General features: G+C 38.5%; 1 protein-coding gene across 1 annotated transcript in view; it reads left to right on the top strand.

Moving 5' to 3' along the window:
* The window catches only part of DIP2C (disco interacting protein 2 homolog C), a 304980-nt gene that overhangs the window by 218036 nt on the left and 67490 nt on the right, over positions 1–19454 (top strand). The window contains exons 12-19 of the mRNA XM_062493877.1: positions 8546–8669; positions 9192–9301; positions 10642–10744; positions 11099–11163; positions 12973–13066; positions 13184–13303; positions 14155–14269; positions 18128–18267. Of these exons, the coding sequence (XP_062349861.1) occupies positions 8546–8669; positions 9192–9301; positions 10642–10744; positions 11099–11163; positions 12973–13066; positions 13184–13303; positions 14155–14269; positions 18128–18267 (871 nt within the window). The remainder of the gene's footprint in view (positions 1–8545; positions 8670–9191; positions 9302–10641; positions 10745–11098; positions 11164–12972; positions 13067–13183; positions 13304–14154; positions 14270–18127; positions 18268–19454) is intronic.

Genomic DNA, 19454 nt, shown 5'->3' with positions numbered 1-19454 from the left:
GTTAAACTGTCTGAGACTGGAGGAAGGATGCAGGTGAGCTGGAAAGGCTGTGCAAGGGAAAAGGATGGGTCCTCAGCCACCATAGCTGCTTTGGGGAGTAGGGTTATGCTGCTTCACTTGTAAAATGTTGGATTTGAGAGCACTGAGAGGTGGACATGGCTGGAGAATGATGGTGATTTCAGTAGAAAGTTTTGCATTGGGCTCTCATTGTGCCTTCACATCCAAGGGCACACATTTAGTCTAAGGCAGTTGCATAACAAGGTGCACTATTCTGATAAAGACCAGAGATTTTATATGCATCAACAAAATAAGGCCAGAAGAATATGTACATTTTAAGGTCTTACAGAGTGCTCAGATGGGTAAATCTGCATTCATTCAATGAAAAAAATTAAGAAGCAACATGGTTTTGAGGGTTAAAAAATCTAATATGTTTTTGCCTGTTACTATTTTCTGAGGTTTAATGACATTTTAGAGCACATAGATAGGTGTAAATTTGATTTATTTTGGAACATCTGATACCACATCCATCCAGTAAACTATAAAATACAGCTGTCCAAGTAAATACTCTGTGTCAAATGAATAACTTACCCTAATTTGGCTGCATGTCTTGGGTGTTTGTTTTTTTAAATATATCTGTCTATATATGGATATATAAATATACAGTTAGACATGTATATATATATGTATTTATATAAAGAAATATCTAAAGACTCAGACTGTTTATCTTTTGCTACAATGTTTAAATATCAAATTATTAACACAATAACAGAGATGTCAGTTAAAAAAGCAACATGATCTATACTCTATAAATAAAGCTATGCCGTCTCGCAGCATATACTATTGCAAATATCTTTGCATTTGTTTATATGGAAAGGCAACTGGAGTGGAAACAATGAGATGAAAATCATGTTCTGAGTTGTCCCAGAAGGAATACCTCTGCCTGGTCAAATGGCAGTGGATTGCTTCTGGCATCCATGGGAAGATGTCATTCCTGTCATCACACAATGGCCTAGACTGTTCTTTCGTGCTTTCCCATTATTTGTTCTCTTTTCTGCATGCTTCAGTACATTCTGGCAGTGGACATCTTTTGGGTTGCTTTCTGGAAAACAGAGATGTGAACTAGCAAATAAACCAGCAATTATATTTTATATTATTTTATATTATAGGCTTACAGAGTAATAAGCTGATACAGGATGAGCTATTTCTGGTAGCTGTATTAGCAGCCATTTTTAATAATTAAAGTTTGTATTAGCAGCTTTAATACTGTTCTACATTTTCATAAAGAAGATTTTTTCACAGCTCTGTGCAGAATTTTGTCCCTGACATTTTAAAACTGAGCAGTAATTTCTGGTACTGGTGGTAGACTTTTTGGTACAGCCAGGTAGACCTTTGCTTCACAGATTACTCTGCAGACATCTGTACTCCCATGGAAGCAGAGGCTTTTGCTTTACCAGCACATAGGTCTTGTGTGTATTCCCTTTTCTTCATAGGATAGCTGTAATTTTTGTAAGATTTTGACAGGATTTTTTTTTTCCAGTTCATTATTAGGTGAAGCTCCATCTTGCCTTGATGTTTTTCTTCTGTATCCCACCTTTATGTTGATGGAATACCTAGAATCTTGCCCATACCCCAGGGCATGTGTGACCTGGGATCTGAGGTGGATTGTCTGAAAATCCATCAGCCATGCAGCATTCTCCAGTTTTATTACCAGAATGCTTCCTAGTGTTTGGGAAAGAAAAATTGGAAATTGGAATTCATACAGCATGGTTTTGGCTCTTTAGACTTGGGACATCCAATCTAAAATTAAGAGCTGAAATCCCAAACCAACTCTTATTTCTAAAAGCAGCAGTCAGGGGTTCTTCAGTCATTGTAACAATAGAACAAACATAATTTTTATTTCTCCTCCTTTCCCTGCATTTAATACCATTGCAATGCCTTTTTCATCAACACTCTCCAAAATTGTTAGAGCTAATCCTCATTCCTTTGTTTATAGGCTGTGTTCTCTCAGAGTGGTGTCCCTCTCTCAGAATTTGCTTGTGTTTCCCAAATATTAGCAAAAAATGTGTCCTATACACCATTTATTGCTTCAAAACTGCCACTTATGTTAATCTTGTCTGAAGCTGGAGCATTACAAACTCTTTCATTGCATGTGTGATATTATGTGAATTCCAAACTGTCAGAGAATGTCAAAGTAGATGAGATGGGAGTTTCAACATGTTGAGTTCTAGTTCAAACAGTGATTTATTATGTCCCTCATGAAAAGATTTTAAAATAAGGTTTTGATTTCTTTTTCTTTATATTTTTTAGGTCAATTTTTTTTTCCATTTGATTGGCGCCATGAAAAATACTATTATTCTGCTCTGACACAGTCAGGGGTGCTAATCACTTTTAATCTAAAAATAACATTTTTGTCCTCCAAGCACATTCAGAGTTATGCTCAGTCACATGCTGTGAACATAGGAAGAAATCTATCCCTCACAGATCTTCATGGCCTCCTTATCATAAGCAGAATTTGTAGCAGGGTGTGTGTGACATGACAGCATGTAAAAATTAATTTCTCACTCAAAATGCTATTTCCCAGCCTATTATATTTAATGTTATGTGTGCTTCCAGCAGGCATTTCTGTACTCTTCCAGATGCTGGCTCTCACAGTATGATTGGAAGAATTGTGTATTGTCATAGGAAATCTGGAGATACTCAGATACTCCAGGACACTTGAGATTTTTTTAAAAAAGGATGCTTTATACAGGGTAAAAACTGTTTTTCAGGAGCTCTTTTTATTAAATACTAAAATGTTATTAAAGCTTTAAGAGTTGCCAGGGAGGTATATCTCTTCCAAGACAGTGAAATTGTCCCAGTCATATCTTTCTTTCAAAGAAGAATTCTAGTCCAAAGGAAATACACCTTGACATCTTTCCTAGTGTTTCAGGGCTTGGGATAATTGAGCTTTGCTTTCTCTCAGCGTTACTCATCATAGGGGTGTAGTGTGCCAGAAATACAGGTGCTCTACATGTTTTTGAACATCTTTTGACAATGCATATCTTTCTCCCCTGGATTTAAAATGTGTATAACATTTTTTATATATTCTTTTCAATGACGTAGTCTTCCAGTCCCTCCAAAGAATGTAAGTTCTTCCCTGAGCCCCAGCTGAGCCCCTGGTGCAAACTGGGCCCTGGAAGCCCTGTATCTGTCCATCCCTCTTAATCCTCTTCAGCAGTGGAGTGCTCAGAAGTCCTTGAGTCCTTGCTCAGTTTGCCACAGTGAATCTTGGATCCTTTAAAGTCTATGTTTCTTTATTATATTTTCAAGTTTAGGAAATGGTAATTTCCTAAAGAGAATATCATATTTCATGCAGTGTCCACTGCCAAAAAAACCTATTGTCTTGCTTTTATTAAGATTTTTGGACATTAAGGTGCTCATAGTTGCAGATTTCACATGCAAATTGCAGGCACATAGCAAAGCTCTTGTCTGAGGAAACAGATAATTTCTTCATCTTAAAGCTGGTTATGAAGATTGTGCCTGCACTGTGTTTAATTTTCCCTAAGGTCTTTGTGTTTTTAACAAAAGAACTTTTCCTTGATGCTTTTTCAGTTTTGCCTCAAAACAGGTGATGCTTGGCTTTTACATCTGATTATTGCCCTATTTGTTCTTTACTGGAAAATTTTTGTTAGGGTAAGGGCACTGGAGCTTAAATAAGCATTGTAACAGAAAACAAGATTACTTTAGTCTGTGATCCTCCACCACATATTCTCATTTTGAAGGCAGTCTGGGATTTGCAAGTGAACAGAAGTAACCTTTATCAGGTCAACCTTTGCACAGGCTGTCTCTTCCTTCCTTCCTTATTAGATAAGGACATGCACTCTCACTCACGGAGACAGGATCATAATTGTTTTCCTTCACACAGATACTCTTACAAAGCATTGTAGAAATGACATTAACAGCATGCTGAAATGCAACCACACGTGGGATTTATTTTTTTATCCTGACAATGAATTATCACTCTGCAGCAGGAAGAAGACAATTTGCCTCCAGGTACTGGTGAAAACCTTTAGGGAACCTTTAATAAAAGTCTTTAGAGGACTTTGAATGGCTGCCTACAGCAGAGAGGATTTCCAGCTCGCTTCATCTGAAAGATTGATCTCTCTAGGTGTGTGCCGACATAGTCTAAAGCTATGCACACCTCATTTTTCATACCCCAGCAAATACTGTGCCTTCAAGAAATGTAAAATGATAGTTCCAGAGTCAGCAATTGGTCTCAAACCTCAAGCTACAATACCTCCTCTCTGTGTTTTGCCTTCCACCTGCATTACGTGTTATTTCAAAGTGGGAATTGTGAAGGATTTGACAATGAGCATCTCTGGCAAGTCTCCCCCTGTCTGCAGTTGGGACTGCCTTGAGTTGTTTCACCTGGTCCCTGCTGGCTCCCTGAGGTTTCTCCTACGCCCACAACATTCATCAAAATAAAGCGTTTATGGTAAGAGGGGGGTTGCCAAGTAGCAGATAACCAAAATAGCAAGTAACACTTCTGATAAACCAGTGTGCCCTGAAAATCTATTCCCTTCACAGATAGGAGATTCATTTTACTTAGAGGGGAAGAGTATTTGGGGGGTTGTTGGAAGAAGATTATTTGGTTGTGTCTCTTTGCTACTTACAAAGTAGTTTTCACCATTGCAACCATTTGTTTCACATTACTCAAAAGGCATGCCAATAGTTTTCTGTAAAATCTGCAATAATCATTCCCCTAAAGTCAGTAGCCTTTTTTGTTCTTTGACAGCCTCAGGCAAAGGACTGCACTTCTAGCTCAAACTTCATTTTCCAAACACAAGTTTTGCCCAAGGTCCTCACTGTTCTGGGCCTGTTATGTTTAGGTATGAGGAGCAGCAAAGACTGTTGTGTCTACATGTTTGAGTGTGTAAGTAACATTGTGGTATGTCTGTAGGATATATAAAAGTTTCAGGTCTTCCACCTCCTGACTGTCAGTCCAGTATCTCAACACCACTTGAGTAATTAGAAACAAGTTTGTCTGTGGGGCACCAGTTATCACAGAAGCACCTACATGGGGCAGGGGATGTCAACCCCTTCTCTGCAGTAGTTTTAGATTCTGGGACAGGATGGAGCCACCAGAAGCAGGCAGAAGGTGAGGATAACTAGTTATGAGGTGTGAGAGACTGAGACTGAAGGTGGAATTGATGGACACCGAGTAGGAGACTTCCAGAAAGCTTCATTGGGTTCATACTGCAAAATCCTCAACTGGAACTCCTAAGAACAGTGTCTTTCACAGCACCTCTGCTTCAGCACCTTGATTTGCCTTCATCTTGCAAGGCAGGATTTAGTGTGGCCACCAAAGCATGGTGTGGGATTTGGAAGTCTGAAACACAGTGCCCATGCCTGGTGAAATTCTTCCAGTCTCCGGTGGCAGTGTTACATCCCATGGTCAGTCATGTTTTCCTTACAACTGAAAGAATATCTGTACAGAAAAGAAAAGGGTGAAGATTTTAATGCTGTTTGAGCTGGGTTGTCCTGATGTAAATCAATCTGCTATTACAAACTGTTACATGTGCATAGATTGTATTAAGAAATCTATGTATGTGTGTGAACTGCTACAAATGAATGATTAATACTTATGTGGACATCCTCTCAGACAGTCGATATGGCACTGAGGGAAAGTATAGTCATTCTTTCTTGTGCTATCTAATAAACTCTACATGTTAATACAAGTTCCTTTTTTCCTGTTGTTTTGTTTTGCTATGAGATGAGTTTGACAGGTGGTTTCTTAGCTGACATATCCCCTAGGGCCATGGTATGCTGATGCTTAAGGGTCCACACTTTCTACTGGTTTCCTTATGTTAGATTTCTTAATGGAATTTGTTAGCTTAATTTCTGTTTACAAGGTTCTGCATTAAATGGAATTTCATTGCTTGAGAATTGGCATTTTCTTGATATAGTGGTGAAACAGTTTGTAGCAGTCTTTTATAGGATATACAGTTGCAACATTGTAATTTAAAATTGAGATCAATGCCATCACTGCATTCAATTATAAAATTTATATGCCCTTTTTAATTGGTAGTTAGAAAGTCATACGTATATTAGTAAGCATTTATTAGATAGAATTTAATGGGAAATTTTGAGCAATGGTAGTGTGAATCTGATATTTTAATGACATCCCTTTATAGATGATAGAGTAGCAGGTCTCAGAAACTGTCTTGACCAAGGGGTGGTGTTCTCTGTGGAGTGCTCCAGCCTTCTTCTTCTTCCTTCCATTCCTTCTGAGGGAACATCAGGAGAGCCATCCCTCCTGCACCGTTCAGGCATCCTCGTTTCCTTCCTCTGAGCAGAGTCCAAGACTGGAGGCAGGTCTCGTTCTCATGTAGAACCAGGATTAGATATGGCTAAGTGCTTGTCCCATAGGTTTGGCAACAGAGATGTGGAGACCAGCTGACATAAGAGTTAGTGAGGACAGTAATTAATGCTTGACAAAACCTGTTATGTCCTGAAGGCCCCACTGGTGCAGGTGTGGTGGGGCCAACAACATGCTCCCCAAAGTGTTGTTCATGGAGACACCAGTATCATTCTCTGCTGTTCAAAGAATACTCTCATTGGTTTTATATGGGCAAAGATAATACACAAGCCTAAGTTTAAAAAGCCTTGATGAAAAAATACCTTTTCATTTTTTGTAAGCATTTTGGCTATAGTAAACAAAAGCAAATACAGTAATTGTGGATTGAAGGAGTTATATAGCATAGACTTTGACAGATCAGTTAATTGTCTCACACTGCTTGCTCGGCTATCAGAGTTCTAATAATTGCTGCCATATACATATTTTGAGGTGGTATGGAAAAGTAAGCTTTTGCTTTTCCTCTGTTCTCATTGCTTCTCCATTTTAGATGGTTTTATTTGCCTTCATAAAAATTGCATTAAGAATTATTCAGGCTCTGGGGCTTTCTTTCCATCATACAATTTTGCTTTGAATAAATCAATAGATTAAGGCAACTGTTCCATATTTCTGGTTGTTTCCATGGTTGAGTGTGCTCTGTGATTGATTTGAAAGATATTTTAATTTGATTTTTTGAGTCTCTTTAGGTGATTTTCAGTAGAATAATTCTGTGAAGAAAGGGTTAATATTTCTATGTGCATTTACATGTAGGGCTTTGCTCTGTTTAAGAGCCTGGTGGACAGATGTAAAGTTCATAAAAGAGTAATGGCAAGACACTGCATAAAGCAGACGTAATGCTGTAGAAACACTGCATCTCTAAAGAACAGCTATAGCCTAGAATGGGAAAATTATTACATGACTTAATCTCACTGCTTCTATTCCCTTGATGAAAGTAAAATGTAATGAGCTTACTCTAATGGACACTTGACTGTATGTAGTGCTCCTAAAACGTGCCTGTAACTATGCAATGAAATGGTTATTGACAAATCACATGAGATCAGCATAAATAGGGAAATTCTCACCACTGTACACGCATCATAACATCTTAGTGGTTGAAAGCTTTCTCCAGGTGGAAGCATCTGTAATCCATATTATTTCCTAGAATTGTCACAAAATTACAGAATGGTTGAGGTTGGCAGAGATGTGTGAAGATGACTTAGTCCAGCTTCCCTGCTCAAACAGGGTGCCCAGGACTATATCCATGGTAGCTTTTGGATATCTCCAAGTATGGAAACTCTACAGCCTCTATTGGCGCTGTGTGCCTGTCACCCTCCCAATAAAAACGTGTTTGCTGATTTGTCAGAGGGAACCTGCTCTGCTTTGGTTTGTGTCCATTGCCTCTGGTTCTGTCGCTGGGCAAAGTAAGGAAAGAACATGGCTTAATCTTCTTCACACCCTCCCTTCAGGTGTTTATACACATTGATTAGATCCCTCCCTAAGCATTCTCTTCTCAAGGCTGACCAGTCCCAGCTCTCTCTCTTTCTTCATAGGAGAGATGTTCCAGTCCCTTAATTATCATTGTGGCCCTTTGCTGACTGTCTCCAGTAGCTCTGTGTCTTCTACTTGGAAGCCCAGAACTAGTCCCAGTACTGAAGATGTGCCTGACTGGTGCTGAGAGCTCATTGCTCATGCCAGGGCTCATTGCTGGTTCACACTCAACTTGCTGTCCACCAGGACCCCCAGGTTCTTTACCTGCTCTCTGGACCAATCTGGTACAGGGGTTTGTTCCTCCACGGGTACAGGACTTTGAATTTGCCTTTGATGAACTTTATGAGGGTGCTGTGTGGCCATTTCTCCAGGGATCCCACTGGATGGAACAACCTTCTGTCAGATCAGGCATTCCTCCCAGCCACTTGTCATTTCTGAAGAGATTCAAGAGCAGATGCCATCTGATGGCTTCCACCGTCTTTATGATTTATGCTGCTACAGACAAGAGGATATCTAGCTTGTGGAATTCCTTTGTCAATGTACAGATGAGTTTTGATAGTTACCTAAAAGGAAATCAACTTAAAAGGAGACTTGTTTTCCTCTCAAGATAATGTGCCCAAGGACAAAAATGCTTTCAGTCTGTAATCACTTCTAATCAATTCTGTGCATTTTGTCATCTCTTAGGATGCAGGAAGTCAACAAATAGGCTTTTTGCTTGGAAGCTGTGGAGTTACTGTGGCCTTGACCAGTGATGCATGCCATAAAGGACTGCCTAAAAGCCCCACAGGGGAGATACCACAGTTTAAAGGTAATCTAACCCAAGTTTATTGTGGCTCTCATTGGTCATTTACTATAACAAACTGCACTTCTTTAGTGGCCATGAGTGAGCGTCAGATCTTTGATGAAACACTTGCCACAGGAGCAGCTGGGCTGCTGGGACACTGCTGTCCTGCTGTGTCACTGCTGGCAGTGATGGCTGTGCCAGCCTCATGCTTGGAGAGCAGCACCAGTGCTCCCAATGCTCCGTTCACTCCTTTAGTGAAGTGTAGGGACAGTAACTTCCTACACGACTTGGGACTGTTAATGAAACTCCTTGGGTCAATAAGGGCTTAAACTGCCCAGCCATTCCCTCAGGGACTGCCTAAAAAGACCTCAGTAGTTGTATTAAGAAACCAGTTCTGCAAAATCTTCTTCCCCATACTACACTGAGGTTCGAAGGAAGCAATATTAAGGTAATGGTGACTTTTCAAGAATAAAGCTCTGGCAGGGAAGGCTTCTGTCTTGTCTTATCTAGCAGAAACTCAAAAGCTGGCTTTTGTTTGTACCTCAGGCTGGCCAAAGCTGCTGTGGTTTGTCACAGAATCTAAGCACCTCTCCAAGCCACCTCGTGACTGGTTCCCACACATCAAGGATGCCAACAATGACACAGCTTACATTGAGGTGAGTTAATGAAGATGCATCTTCTCGTTGAATCAATACATATGGCACTTCTGGATTAAGTAAACATCATTATTCATTCAGTAGTCACAGAAGCAAAGAACATCCTGGTTTAGTTTGTTAATAAGTAATGCTTTCTAATAAATTCAACCAATACTGATTTCAAAAAAGTCAATGGGATGTTAAATTGTATTTTGGGTGTTTCTAACATTAACTTTTTTATGTGGCTGCTGCAGTATTATATTTCATTTGCCTTGAGCAATCTTGGTTCTATTCAGTGTGGGCTTGCCCAGTGGCCTTGGGATGGATAGATCCAAGGTTCACAGTGAAGCTTCAGTTCCCATATCACAACCTTCAGACCCTTTGAACGAGAAGGGATTTCTTGTTCAAATGCTTGCCTGTCATTTACTGCTTTATGAGTCACACTCCCTACAACAGAACAGCATCAGGAAGGGAAAGTTAGCAATGCTGTTGAATTTCATTTTTCTCCCTCTTTTTCCCCCATCATTTTCTCCCCCTACTACATAAACTCAAATGTTTTGAATTCAGTGATGTTAATATTGAATTTCAATGATTCTTCAAAGGGATTAAGTGAAGTGAATGGATGAAAAGTGTTTCCTGTCTTTCAGTGCAGTCAGGACACTGGGCTAGAGAAGCACAGCTATCTTCACTCTCTTGCTGATTATATTCATCACGGAGAAAGATAAATGTTTAATTTATTATCTGCCACTGATAGTTCTCAGACACTTACATAAAGTTACAACAATCATTTCAATAATCACTAATGGCCTTCCACCTCTTCTCTGCTGCTTTTTCATGAGTCTCATATTCTTCTGATCAAAGGGCTTGTGTCTTTCAGACTGTATACATATAGATTATTATCACAGCACCCAGCAAGCATCCTGCAGTCAGCTCTTACCACATGCCTTATAACATGCAGAAGGGAGAAGCTGGAGTTTAGTGGTTGGCCTATAAAATCTAACATGTAAACACTGAACAGACTGAACTAGATTATTTTCTGCTAAATCTAGCCAGTCCATTAGTCACTGACATGATCAGAATTGTTGGAATTATGTTTCCATATTGCCTGTTTTCAAACAACACGTGGATTTCAGATACTGAACCTGGGAATCTTCAGTCAAAAGAGAAAACCTATTTGTAAAAACAATTGCCTTTTAACAAAGAAATGCTTCCAAAACTCCCCAGTACTGCTGTCTTCTTAAAATAGAGTAATTAGATGTGTCCATCATTCACCTGCAGAGGAAACATTTTAAACATAGATATTAAATAATGGAAATAGGGCAATTATTTCACATTGACTTTCCCTCCTTGTCTCTTTTTAGTACAAAACTTGTAAAGATGGAAGTGTGCTTGGGGTCACTGTAACAAGGATTGCATTGCTGACACACTGCCAAGCTCTGACCCAGGCATGTGGCTACACAGAAGGTATGGAGTGCACTCCCCTTGCACCACCCTTAAAATCAAGTGGGGATTGTAATTATTTCTCATCAGTCTCCGATATTATGTTTACTCAGTTCGGTGCCAAAGGCTTCTAGATTTTAGATCTTTTTCTTTTTTTTTTTCATTTGTTTCAGGAAATATGTTAATGTTTAAAATATCTATAGGAGAGGTACAAATAATGTCTTAACCAATATAAATCCTGCAGTGGAGATTTGCTTTGAAAGTTAACCTTTGAGGTCATCAGTCATGTTATACTGAGGCTTCCTTCCTTTGAGTGGGTTTGCCTTGGGTCAATGCCATGTTCTAAAAAATAAATTCTGCTTTGTTTTTGTTGGACAGCTGAAACAATTGTGAATGTACTAGATTTCAAAAAGGATGTTGGTTTATGGCATGGAATTCTTACAGTAAGTATATGTTTTTTATTCTCTCTGAGTATTTGAAAATAAACTAACCTAATATGCTTAGTGCTGTCACAAACTGGGATGTCCTACAGTTTCTTCTAATACAATTTTTTTCTGCTTTGAAAGCAAAATAAATGTAATTTAAACCCATGATATTCTCCTAGTGCACTTACCCATAATGGGCATGGTAAAGATGTCAGTGTATTTTTGTATATCATGTCAAGTACAGTGATCCCATTCTTATCATGTTATCTCATCAATATGTGATTTTGAGATCAAACTTCATAGCAGAAACAAATCAAATTAGAACTTGCCTCTGTAGGGATATGATCCAATGGCATAGTTCTATTACCCCTGACTAGCTTTCCTGTCAAAACTCCCACCAACACATGTTTTTGCTAGCACTAAGTATTCCCAATACTTTAAAAAGCATTAATTTTCTACTTGATGTTGGAATGTCTTTCTCAATTAACATGGGAGACAACTGACATATTTTTAAGGATTGCTTCTTAAGGTACTGTTGCAATCACTGACTGACAAAACGTTTACTATTCACTGATCATTGTAAGAACAGATTTTAAATCTTGAAGGGTCATTATTTACAGATCCCATGATTTTGGGGGTCCCCAGGATTCCCAGGGATCTGGTTTTTTTTTTCCCATACAGTGTTATCCTGTTCTTACTATCAAAGTGCAGTAGTAACATTTCTGAAGCTGAAATGATTAGGCTTAACACCCATAACTATCTCGTGTTAAAAAAACATCTTTATTACTGGTTGAAAGCAAGTGTCTAGTAGAGCTTTTCTGTGCCTTCCTTTGCTATTTATCTTACTCTGAACTTTTTTTTCAGTACTTGCCTGTTTTCCTGTAGCTATGCTTGTGCCTGACTGAAAGGAGAACTATCTTTTGCAGTTCTCCAAGTGTTTAGATGACTAATCCACTGGGACACTTAACCTTTCTTAAATCTAGGTTTTCCAAAACAAATACTGTATTTAACCAGAGCTGCTATGAGGGGAGGCATGTTGCCCTCAGGAGATATTTCTAAATGCTAACAGAAGTAAAGCAGCAGCTCATTTAGGGGCTGTTTGTTTAACACTGAGAAATCACTGATGCAGTTGATGGGATCAGACTGAGAGACCAGCTTTGGATTTGTCATTGGTTTCACTCAGCTGCTTTTTCTAAATTTCCTAGAACTTTTCATGACCTTGTTGAAAATAACCAGAATTAGCTCACTTGGAGAGGGACTAAAAGCACCTTCATTTATTTTCAGTTAAAATAAATTGGTTTCTGCTTAGTCTAGGATTTCAATTTCTCTGTCTCCTCTCTTTAAAATAATTTGTGCCCCACTACCATTGGTAGCTTTTAGTCTTCTCAAAGATGGATTTCCATAGACAGATATCTTGCTGCTTCTGTCCTTTTTAGCACAGTGTTCATATATATGGCAGTTTATCAGGCTTAGGGATAATATTTAGCTACATAGCAGACAAGGAGATATTCTTTACCCAAATGTTTTTGAACATTTTTTCTGTTTAGAGTGAACCTCTTCAAGTATGAATTGAAAGAAAATGTTTCTTTTCAGTACTGCGTAAAAGTTACGATCTGATTCCAAGTCTAAATCCTTAATCCTTAATTAAAGCATTGGAAATGGGTGTCTGTTTCATCTTAATGTAGGTAGCTAGATAGGAAAAGATAAATGCCAGCACTGAAAATAAAATAAGCACAGAGTGATTTACATAGATGCCCCTGCCCATAACACAATAAAGAGTAGTTGCCTCAATTTTTGTATTAAACCATTTTATCTTTTTGATTTCAGAGTGTCATGAACATGATGCATGTTATAAGTATTCCATACTCCTTAATGAAAGTGAATCCACTGTCATGGATACAGAAAGTCTGTCAATACAAAGGTAAGGAACATGAATGTATGAAAGTCTGCTTGCTAGTCAAAATCAAAAGTGCAAATTGATAACACAGCTGTCTAACTTTTATATGGTGTGTTAGTAATTTTCTCATTGCTGTTGCAGCAAAAGTTGCCTGTGTGAAGTCCAGGGACATGCACTGGGCATTGGTGGCACATCGAGATCAGAGGGACATCAACCTGTCCTCCCTGAGGATGCTGATAGTGGCTGATGGTGCAAATCCATGTAAGCTCTGCTGCTCCAGTGCAGGAGAGAACAGAAAAGAGTTTCTCTCTTGCATTTAAACTTCAATCTTCAGCTATCTTTGCTAAAGTATTTGCAAAATATGCAGTTTATCTACTGAAAACTGTGTGACATTCATGGAAACAGTAATCAGTTTGGGATTTTTTTTTAAAGTATATTTTTCTTAAGCTCATCCTGAAACAAACTTGATATTCCATATAAGTTGCAGTAAATCCAGTTTTGTTTAACATCACAGTCATGTATAAAGACTGTATCTATAAAAGTTGAAGCAATGAAGACCTTAAGCTATAGAAAAGATCAGAACATTTCCTCTGAATTATGGTTTTCAGATGCAGAAGTAACTGAGAATTTCAAGGGAATACTTAGGCTTCTCTAGAGAAACACATCTGAGTCACTTCATGACAATTGACAGCCTGAGCTGTTTCTCTGTATTATTTAAGATACCAGCGTACAGGTTGTACAGGTGTTCTGCTCATTTGTGGTAGTTTGTTTAGAATTTCTGAATTAAATTCTTAATTTCCCTTATCCTAATAAAAGAACATTGCAATGAAATTGATACTGTAAATCTAGCAGTAATGGCTTTTTCTATGTAAGCATAATGAAAAGATTTCATGTTCGAAAATTAATCTTTATTCCCTGCATTCATATACACAACTCTGTGTGTGTATATATATAGTTGTAGTAGCTATGATGTATTTCCCAGTGGACATGGATATTTTTAAATTGATTTTTCCTGAAAAGCCTATATTTTAAACAGTAAATTTGCAGTTTGAATAGCATCACTTCAGAAATCAAATTATTTTTCTCCTCTGATTTTTTTACCTTTACCCCAGGGTCCATTTCTTCCTGTGATGCATTTCTCAATGTCTTCCAAAGTAAAGGTCTAAGGCAGGAGGTAATTTGTCCCTGTGCCAGTTCACCAGAAGCTCTCACTGTGGCTATTCGAAGGTACGTGTTACACCAGGGAAAACAGACCCACTGAATGTGAATATGTGGTAGTTTGAAAAGGGAAAAGAAGAAAAATAATGAAAATAATGAATCTGCATTACCCTTTAGCTTCTTTATGATATATATAGCTTGCAATTTGTTTATGTCCAAGAAAGACATACAGGAAGAATTTTTAGGGTAATGATTTAACTTCAGAATGCTTTATGGCTCCCATTGCTGTAATTTTATGTAATTTTAAATTAAATAAGTTGAAAAGCAAAAGTAAATTCTGTAAATAAAAATGTAAAAATGCCACTGTAAACATAAAATTAATTAAAATGAGAGAATTAAGTGGAATTGCCATTGAGGAAAATCATATTCTTAAGTACTCTGTTTAGAGAGAATTATGACATTCTGGACGTTGTTTTTGGCTGACAGGTACTTTTTAACCATTCACAGACTCTCAGTAATCATCTGGAAATGCTCTTTGAGTCTGAGGGATTTGTGACTGGAAATAAAATAGATAAATTCTGCTAAAACTGCTAAATGCTACTAAAACTGTTAAGCTGTTATGTATATACAATCACAGGGTTGTTCAGGTTGGAAAGGATCTTTAAGATCATCAAATCCAACCCAGCACTGCAAAGCCTTCACTAAAGTGTGTCCCTGAGTGCCACTTCCACACGTCTTTTAAATACCCAAGGATAGTGTCTCAGCCTCTTCCCTGGGCAGCCTCTTCCATTGCTTCATGACCCTTTGGATGAAGATTTTTTCCCTAATATCCAATCTAAACCTCCCCTGGCACAGCTTGAGGCCATTTCTTGTCCTGTTACTTGGGAGGAGACCCGCCTGGCTGCAGCCTCCTTTCAAGGAGTGATAGGGAGTGATAAGTCCCCTCTGAGCCTCTTTTTCTCCAGGCTGCCCCCCAGCACCCTCAGCCTCTCTCAGACTTTACTCTAGCAGCAATATCCTGTCAGGAGTGCTATAGCACACAGTAAATGGTTTAAGTATTGTCTGTTTTGGCAGAGTTTTCCAAAAATTGCACACTGAACAGTAAGCACTTTGTTTTAAAGTTCATGTTTCTGCAGCCAATTATAATTATTTCACATGTTAGAACATGCAGTATAAACGTGTAAAGCACTAAAATAGCATTAAGTAAAATACTTCCTGCAACTAATTCCTAAATACACCGTCCAAGTGAAATTTAACTAGATTTTCAATTAGCTTTCCAACAGAACATTTACAGGAAGAAGGACATGAGGCCAAGACTGTGGTTGATTTTCAGCCACCTCATTATTAGTTTAGAACATCTGAAAGCAGTCCATCAGGGACTTAGCCTGTCCAGGTTAGTTGAGTTTCTGTGAACTACAGGATTCCAGAGAGCCCTTCATTCAGCTCCACCAGCCTGTTCTCAGCTTTATACAAGCAGTACCAAGTATCTTTCCCTTAGATGGGTTTCCCTGCCACTGGCTGTGCAGGCCTTTGCTCTCTTGGAATGAACTCTAGCCTGTAAGTTCAGAGAGGAAGTGAATGGGCCACTGACGTTGCTTAGCTGAGCACTGAGCAGGTTTTTCACTTCCTAGGCCAACCCTGGAAAATTCGGTCCAAATCACAGGTTATGAAGTGGGAGAACTTCATAATGGCATGAGACTGGTATGCCCTTTCTAGACATAAGCTCTGTGCCTGTAGCTCTCTGAAGCACTAAAATTTCATTTTTGAATTAACTATCATTGAGACCTTACCAAAAAAAAAATTGTTAGCACATAGCATTGTGGATAATAAAAATAAAAAAAAATAGGCATTTTTATCTTCAGTACATTGCTGTGTAATTACAGAGCAGTTCTCACTGTACTGAATGTTACTGAACACGTTTCCTTTTTTTGAACTCTGTTTAATGGTAGGATAATGCTAGATGAACTCGGGAGATGTAGTATTTTTCATTTTGTTTAAGCCATCTCCACTGACAGTAAAGTCATTATCATACAATTTCCAAAGAGTTACTGCTGAAGTATGCATTAAAATTACTCCCAGCAGAGCAGAGATCCAGAGAGCTCCCTGTTAATGCTCCCTTTCAAAATCTATGGTGTATTTTTACTGAACTTCCTGCAAGTAAGAGTAACAAAACCAGTTCTTAGTTGAAATAAACTTATAGTTTAGAAAAAGACAGTAATAGACTAGAGATACTTCAGCCTTAGAGCTGAATCACAAAGCCTAATATTCAAAGGGATGTGCCGTGCAAATAATTCATGTTATTCCCCTTTGGTTTATTGCATATTAGTCTGAACCCACTTGCTTAAGGGAATGTAAAAGTTTTAGGACAGGTTTTTTTTTCCCATTTAAATGGCTGGCAAAAAGCCATGGTCAAATAGATTGTATCTGTAAGTGGTAGTAGGAACTGCTCTCAAAATGCTTTGTGTGATTAGTTGTGCAAGAAAATGGATGTGATGAAAGTCCAGATGGCCTCTACTTCTGGAAGTTTGTGAGAAGTCTGCAGGAGACCTTTATTCTCATGAGCACAAAATGTGTGTTTTGGGAAGCAGGGATGAGAGAAAGTTGATCAATAATGTCACTGAAAGTTCCCTTTACATGATGGGAGTGTTATTTATCACAGGTGCTTGTTTACTAGCACCATTTGTTATGCTCTAATGCATTTTCAAGCGTGCTCACATCCTTCTTTGTTGACAATGTCACTTGAGAAATACAGCTCGTAAAACCTATTAATTGAAATTTATAGAGCTCATCAGGCTTACATGAGCCGGACTGGCTGAGGCCCATCTACTACTTCAAGCACAGTAGAGGAGAAATTTCACATCAAAGGACATTATCTGTTAAAAAATAGTTGTGCTATGATGGAGTATTTGGGAAAAAATGCAGAAATGTGAGCTAAAAATTGACTGTTTTATCCATCCTGAAAAGAGCTGGACTCTGCTCTTCATGGATGCATAATCTGAACTCATATCGGCACCACGTCACCTTCCAGTTTTGTGTTTTAAAATGCAGGACAGTGCAAGAGTCCTTCCAGACATGAAAAGCTCTGACACATTCCCCTGACTTGGAAACTTGCACACATCAACACTCATTTACTCAAGGCACACTCTCCATAGGTATAATTGTATCCACTGGTGCAGCAGGTGGTTTTATACTGAAACAAGCTGGCAGGCATCTGGTGCTGATGCTGTGGGATTTTACAGCATGCAGGTGATGAATCTGAGCAAACTGAGGAGTTACCAGGAGGCTGCATCCACAACATTTTGACCATGACTGATGAAGGTGTAATTTGTTTTAATAAATTAGAATAAATTAAAATTTAGATAAATTAGTAAATTAGATAAATTGGTAAAATAGAATAGGAAGAATTCAATTTATATGCACTAAAATGAAGATGGTAAAGTCCCTGTGTCTTCCACAGATACTTGACAGTAAATCTATGCCAGGTTGCCTCAAAATAGATTACATATAGAATTTATCAATTTATTTACTGATCACTTCCAAGTATTTGTAGTGCTGTTTCCTTCCACATTGTCTGCACCATCTTTCAGTATTTTAAAAATGAGGTAAAAGCTCTTTACTTGGGTGGTAAGGCAATCTTTATATAAAGTTTTCTGAAAATTAAATACAGGCTGTTTTGGGTAAATATTAAGGATTACTTGCATCTCAGCAGCCCCACATATGTGGGTAGGTACTGAATGAGAGAGATAAAAGATGTGATTACTCAGACATGACTGAAAAACAGGATTTTATCTGGCCTAATAGGGGAGGGAGAAAAAGGAAGTTTTAAACTCTTGAAACAGAGGAGTGTTTGCAATAGTAGTCCATTAAGCACAAGTAAATGTTTACACCTGCCTGATGGTGCCCTGGTGCTCTAACCCATGTTTGTAGGCCAACAGATGACAGCAACCAGCCACCAGGAAGAGGGGTTCTCTCCATGCATGGTCTCACTTATGGAGTGATTCGAGTGGACTCTGAAGAAAAGCTGTCCGTCCTGACTGTCCAGGATGTTGGCTTAGTGATGCCAGGAGGTGAGAAACTTCCTTTGAAACTTATTAAGATTCATCAATTTAAGAAATTGGCAGTAGAAAGTTGCTGGTGAGCATACTTTGTTGCTGGACTACAAGCTCCTTGAAAACATTTTAGTCCAAAAACATTACTTTACAAAACTTCATGGTTTGGAAATCCTGACATTTCTTGTCTTCATTTACCTCAGCGTCTGTCTGTGCTTGCATTAGCAGCACGTATTAAACAACCTGCCACCACATCAGAACATCTGTTCCTTAGCTGTGAGGTGTTGGTAGAGAAAATAAGGAAGTTAAAGTATTGTGGCTATAAATATCCATAAGTCCAACCAAGACAAAAGGATTCAGTAGGGAAAGTTTTCATAGCCTATGCTAAGGATCAATAAAACTGCTATCTGAAAGCTTGCAGAATGTTTTAGCAAAGGTCTTGTGCTATCACCCAGTTACTAGATAGATAGAGGAGGTATGACTGAAAAGTTTGTGTTGATAAATACAAACTGAAACCAGTGCATCTGAAGAGGAAGATAACACTTTTCATAAGACAGCTACATTTTAAATAAGATGGTATGGATGCTAGAAAAGGCCAATACTGTATTTTTTCATAAGAGAATGCTTGTTATGGACCCCAGCAATAAAACATAATGATGTGCCTCACAAAATTTCAGTTGAACAACTTAAAATAAAGGAAGATACAATTGGTTGTTGTTGAATAGTTATCATACAAGGTATTATAATAGATGTGCCATCTTGCACTTCATATTATGTTCTGATAAATTTAATCAAGTGCACACTCCTGTTTATCCTCTGAGTGAAAGGTCATTCAAGATTTTGTACGCTTGTAGTTAAAAGATGTGTTGATTCCTTTCTACTTTCCCTTGATCATTATATCCCCTTTGCAACTACAAAATCTGCCAATGCTGTACTCCAACTCCAGAGATTATAGCTAAAGCAGCATTCCTGATTCTTGTTCAAATGGTTGACATAAAACAGTGCTTCTTTCTCAGACCAGTGCTTTCTAATCCCTCCTGTTTAGCTCCTGCTGTCTCTGCAGGCCTGTAAGACCAGACAGAGGGAGTCTGAGCTCTGATAGATTCTCAGTAAAACAACCATATTAGTCTGCTGGAATATCTTGATCTTTCATATGGTGTTACTTGCTACTTTCTGGGAGGTGGATTTCCTGGTTGCCTGCCTCC

This window comes from Cinclus cinclus, chromosome 1, assembly GCF_963662255.1.
Source record: "Cinclus cinclus chromosome 1, bCinCin1.1, whole genome shotgun sequence".
In the NCBI taxonomy this organism is placed as follows: Eukaryota; Metazoa; Chordata; class Aves; order Passeriformes; family Cinclidae; genus Cinclus; species Cinclus cinclus.
This window is presented reverse-complemented; position numbering and strand designations above follow the sequence as displayed.